This window comes from Giraffa tippelskirchi, chromosome 8 (genome assembly GCF_054371585.1).
Source record: "Giraffa tippelskirchi isolate mGirTip1 chromosome 8, T2T-mGirTip1v1.2.pri, whole genome shotgun sequence".
In the NCBI taxonomy this organism is placed as follows: domain Eukaryota; kingdom Metazoa; phylum Chordata; class Mammalia; order Artiodactyla; family Giraffidae; genus Giraffa; species Giraffa tippelskirchi.
Genome location: NC_137282.1, coordinates 91,427,084 through 91,433,083, shown reverse-complemented (window position 1 = coordinate 91,433,083; position 6,000 = coordinate 91,427,084). Strand labels below are relative to the sequence as shown.

At 37.3% G+C, this 6,000-nt stretch overlaps 1 protein-coding gene across 1 annotated transcript in view; it reads right to left on the bottom strand.

The window, feature by feature from the left end:
- Window positions 1-757: 757 nt before the first annotated feature.
- ISL1 (ISL LIM homeobox 1) overlaps window positions 758-6,000 on the bottom strand; it is a 104,768-nt gene continuing 99,525 nt past the window's right edge. The window contains exon 6 of the mRNA XM_081517333.1: window positions 758-945. Within this exon, the coding sequence (XP_081373459.1) occupies window positions 931-945 (15 nt within the window). The 3' untranslated portion in view covers window positions 758-930. The remainder of the gene's footprint in view (window positions 946-6,000) is intronic.

Here is a 6,000-nt window from a genome sequence, read left to right as displayed (position 1 = left end):
TATTTATAATAAATATTCTTGATTCAGATGTAATTTTCTTATATAGTAAAATTTAGAAGAAAACAATGAAAAGTTTAATTCCCACCTTTCATACGTCTATACTAGTGAAAATTCTCTTGGGTTGGTCATACAAATATAAAAATTGGAATCCAAAGACAAAATCACAAAGGCAGAAGACAAGAAAACTACTGGGCACCTTGCTATTTATCCTTTTAAATAATGGAATATAAGGTTACATATCCATGATTGACCATAGAGGGAATACTCTAAGTGAACATGTTGTTCTTTCTAATGAGCCCTGTGGCTACATTTGGAAATACTTTAGCTATGTGCAAGATCATTGGGAATTTATTTCATTGGATTCTTAAAAATTTGTATTACTATAAAATAAGAAGAATCCATAGTATTTTAAAGATAAGAAACATTTTAGCGCACAAAGCATAGATTTTTAAAATGAGGCTCAGAAAGATTGTCACAAGCTCAAAATCAACAAATTGACTCTCAACTCTTTGTTGTACACCAATCTATTTTTCAGTCGTGAAAATGGTGAATTACTATGTAAATATTATATGTTCACAGGTGAAGCAAATAATAGCAAAATACATTTTTAGAAATGGGGCCATTTAGGTAGTTTTCTTCCTTTCCCTTTTAACTCAATTCATAGGTATGAGTTGGCATGTACATACTACATACTTGTAAAGAATATAATAGTGTACAAGTTAAGCTACTAAAAAAAAAAGACTGCACAATAAAACAGTTTAAATGAAATAGATATTTACTTCTCTCTCTTGTTTCAGTTTGGGTGGGCCACACTGAAAGGTAATTCTTCAAGCGGTCATTCCGAGGTCCGCAGTCACGCCGTGTTAGCGCTCTGTCATCTCTCAGAATTTTTATCGCCCTCTGCATGTTTGGAGCTGACTCACAGTCAAGTTAGTGGCCCAGTTTCTAAGAAGAGAAAAGAGTAAACACCCAAGTAGTTTGTCCTCAGTTTGGAAATATTAAAACATCTTTTTTGATCAGATAGGAGTGGTTCGAATTTAGTCATATGGTCAACATTAGCTGCAAGAAAAACGGAAAAATGGAAACCATCTGAGAAGACATGTACTCAGCCTAAACTTGGAGGATATCAATAATAAAAGGGAAAAAAGAGAAAATGGAAATAGTTGATGTGTTTAACCATGGTAAGTACTTGTGTATATGCATGCATTTGTTTGTTAATTTATTCATTTCACCACTCCAGAAGTATTCAATGAGTGTCATGTTATGTAGGAGACACTGGGTGGTGCAGAAAAATTAAACTAGTCCCAGCCAAGAAGCAGTGTACACTATAGTGGAGAAAATTGTGAAAATGAAATGAGTCTATGATGAGAGTCAACATAATTAGTAAGAGAGAACATCAGGTCCAAACTTTAAGCCGTAGAGAGCTCACAATGACTGCAGTGCTTAATCTGTATTCATTCACCTTCTTTCTGTCTATATAAAAATTAAGTAAAGCGATCTTACTTACTCAGATAAGACTTCATTGTAAGAAAACAAGGTAGATATGATTGGACCTAACATCTGGTTAGTTCTGAGGTTGAGCATTCGAGGAAATATTCTAGGAAAAAGTCTTAATTTATAAATATTTCAAGAAACTCAGTTAATTGTTTGAAATATTTAGTATTATTGATGCAGGGTTTCAAATGTGCCAGTTCAAAATGATGGCTCCAGCGCCTTCCCCTATGCAGTGTTTCAGGGAGAGCCAAACACTGTCCAGAAAGCAAAAGACATTTCTTCCTTCATTCACACATTCTCCAGGCCTGTGTTCTAAAGTGTCGGATGCTCACCTGAGTTTCAATCTTAACTATTGCTTTGAGCTGCAAAATAAGCAGATAAGCCTCCAGCCAGACACCTCCCTCTAAATACTTAATTTTCTCCAAATAGTGTGATCATCACCCATCATCTTCTTCAAACATGATGATCATTATTCATCATCCTCTCTCAACCAGAGAAGATTCACCTATTCCCTTTCACTAACTTTTTTTGCTCTCTTTACATTCCACAATGTGAATCACTTAAAATAAACATTTTGTGAAAGCAACCAAATTGTCAAAGCCTGCCTCATCAGTTCAGTTCAGTCGCTCAGTCGTGTCCGACTCTTTGCGACCCCATGAATTGCAGCACGCCAGTCCTCCCTGTCCATCACCAACTCCCGTAGTCTACCCAAACCCATGTCCATCGAGTCAGTGATACCATCCAACCATCTCATCCTCTGTCGTCCCCTTCTCCTCCTGCCCCCAATCCTTCCCAGCATTAGGGTCTTTTCCAATGAGTCAACTCTTCGCGTGAGGTGGCCAAAGTATTGGAGTTTCAGCTTCAACGTCAGCCCTTCCAATGAACACCCAGGATTAATCTCCTTTAGGATGGATTGATTGGATCTCCTTGCAGTCCAAGGGACTCTCAAGAGTCTTCTCCAACACCACAGTTCAAAAGCATCAATTCTTCGGCACTCAGCTTTCTTCACCGTCCAACTCTCACATCCATACATGACCACTGGAAAAACCATAGCCTTGACTAGATGGACTTTTGTTGGCAAAGTAACGTCTCTGCTTTTAAATATGCTATCTAGGTTGGTCATAACCTTCCTTCCAAGGAGTAAGCGTCTTTTAATTTCATGGCTGCAATCTCCATCAGCAGTGATTTTGGAGCCCCAAAAAATAAAGTCTGACACTTTCCACTGTTTCCACTGTTTCCCCATCTATTTCCCATGACGTGATGGGACCAGATGCCATGATCTTAGTTTTCTGAACGTTGAGCTTTAAGTCAACTTTTTCACTCTCTTCTTTCACTTTCATCAAGAGGCTCTTTAGTTCTTCTTCACTTTCTGCCATAAGGGTGGTGTCATCTGCATATCTGAGGTTATTGATATTTCTCCCGGCAATCTTGATTCCAGCTTGTGTTTCTTCCAGCCCAGCGTTTCTCATAAATCAAGGTATAATCCTTCCTTCAGTGTGCTTCCCCAAATTATTCAAAACAGTTATGACCTATGCAATACAGAGCAGTATTTTTAGGTATTGACTGAATGTTTCAAATTTTTAAATTTTCCCACCAATCTCCCCAAGTAAGCCTATAGTTATGTATCAGGTTGTAGAAAACACAATACACTAAAAATTAAATAGAAAATACCTTGGTTCTAAAAGGACATATCAGACTCTAACACATGCACATTTTAATGAGCTTGACTTCTTACTTCTGGGGTTGAACATCAAGCATCTGATACGGCCAAACAGCAAGAAAAGTATCATCACATTGAAGGATATTGCTGTTGTTGTTTAGTCCCTAACTTGTGTCCAACTCTTTTGCAACCCCACGGACGGTAGCCTCCAGTCTCTGTCCATGTGATTTCCCAGGCAAGAATACTGGAGAGGGTTGCTACTTCCTTCTCCAGGGATCTTCCCGTTCCAGAGATGGAACCCATATCTCCTGCATTGGAGTTTTTACCACTGAGCCACCTGGGAAATCCAAAGAACAGTATTATCAAAGCGATTGTATAATATCTTTCCAGTTGTAGACTGAATAAATTAATATTTCTCTTTTTTTTATATATTTCAAAAAATATTTTAAGACAATGCATAATGACATTTTTTATGCTACTGATTATAATTTCAGACGTCAATTTTCCACAAATATTTATTGAGCACCTACTATGTGCAGTGAACCAAGAAAATTCATGGGAATACAATAGTCCAAAGAGGAGTCACACTCTTTTATATAATCATTGTAAAATGCATCAATTATGGGCTAGTTTTGCTTTTTATTATAAATGGTTAACTCTACTCAGACGTTGATTCCTTTAACAATAATAGAAATTAGCACACCTCTGATGACAGCAACTTTCTTATTTTATGTAACCGTTCTTCACACTTTGAGATTCCTAAATATTTTTTAAAATCAACTCTATGGAGGTATAACTTACTTACAAATTTCCCTGTTTTAAAGGTTAGATGAGTCGTGACAAATGTGCAAACCCATGCAACCAACGCTGTAATCACTTTCAGTTTCTCTTAAAAGAACTCATATCTGGACCGCTTAATTGAAGGGTGCACAGTAATGACTGTGGAGCAGATCAGCACTTAGACATCAGCGGCTCCCTCCTAACGTGCTAAGTAGAGTCATTATGCAAAGTGAATTACTCTAAGGGTGAGGATATCCTCAACAACCTCACTCCTACTTGTGGGTTGAAAATTAGGCATAAGAAGGCCAATTGCCAGATAATGCTGCTGCTCTGAGGCTTGTGTACAAACTGAAAGGTTGAAGTGCACGCTTTCAGCACCAGGATCCGTTCCCAGGGGCTTCCCTCTCCCCTCCACGGCTTCCACCAGCCAAAGAAATATCGCTCCAACCTCAGTGCCCTCATCCTCACGCTCACCCCGCAGACAGGCGTATTGTCCTGTCTGGAGTGTCCTCTTCACCAACACATTCCAAGCTGCTTTGGCTCGGGAGAATCTAAACTCGGGGCCTGATGACAGATAACCAAAATCTTTTAAGAGAACTCTGAAAAGAAAAAAAAAGAGAGAGGAGGACCTGGAGCTACATGTCAACTCACACTGTGTTGTCAGCTACTTTAGCTGACTGAGAAATACAATTCTTTCAAATGGAAGACGTTTCAATGATAACCTTGTTGGGAAATGATATCAGAGGACAAAAGGTGTCACTTTAAAATGTGTAACTTAGTACTATCAGCACTGTTCATTTCTGGGGCCGTTTTAACTCTTAAAACTACTGCAACGTGGGTGTCACTTATACCCAAGGCTAATATATCAAGGATCCAAGATTATGTGTATGCAGAATAAGCATATTATCTAGGTAGAAAATGTGTAATATTGTTTATGCTTCAGCAAGTTTAAGGTAAAAGTATTCACTAAACTAAAAATATGCTCTAGTTGAGTTACCTTAAATTAGATATTTATCTTTATTTCTCTTGGTTCTACCATTTTCATTATGAGGGCCCCAGTTTGTGCTCAGAGATTCCTTACCACTTATGTATTTAGTAACAGTTCTAAACAGAACAGGTGGTTTTAGTTTAGTAACTGTTTGTGTCACAACCAGCAGCCTTAGTGGAAGGTTGAAATAGACTCTAGAAGTCAATGTTTATAGGGAGGGAAAAAAACAAACTATTAAAGCCTTAAGTAACTAGATCATTGGGCTTCCCTGGTGGCTCAGTGGTAAAGAATCTGCCTGCCAACACAGGAGATGTGGGTTTTATCCCGGTTTGGGAAGATCCCCTGGAGAAGGAAATGCAACCCACTCCAGTATTCTTGCCTGGGAAATCTCATGGACAGAGGAACCTGGTGGGCTACAGTCCATGTGGTCTCAAAAGAGTGAGACAGGACTTAGTGACTCCACAGCAACAACTAGATAATTAGTCAAAGGCATATATGTGTAGATTTTTTACCCATCCAGTTGTTAGATTATTTCTATTTTCATTTGTATAATCAAAATGCTTTTATACTTTGGTGCTATACCTTTAATTTCTAAAAACTGAAGTTACAAAACAAACCAGGTCATTTATCAAAGTATTTTTAATGCCTGACTTAGATGAAAAGGTTTGTATACTCAAACCTTCTATTATGAATAATAGAGTTTTCCCCGACCTATTGACCTCATAATTTTGAAATATAAAGGCCTTGAATTTTTAGAAAAATAAACCTGTTCTAAGTTTAATACATGAGGACTAAGATGATTTTACAGTATTTTAAAACAAAGTTTGCCATAATAATTTTATTGGAAAAAATGCTGCTAATAACTACACAGACAAAATGTCAGTATCTCATCTCGTCTCATTAGTGAACTAAAATATTTTAAAACTCAATTAAAATTATTAGGAAAGCAGGTATGCATCACTCAATTTTTTCTGCAGTAGTTTTTTTATGTGCATATTCAGTAAAACAATGTTCATCTTTTTTAAAAAAAAAAAGGTTATTTGACTCTATTCTCAATGGTTCTCAAGTTGAACTTAGC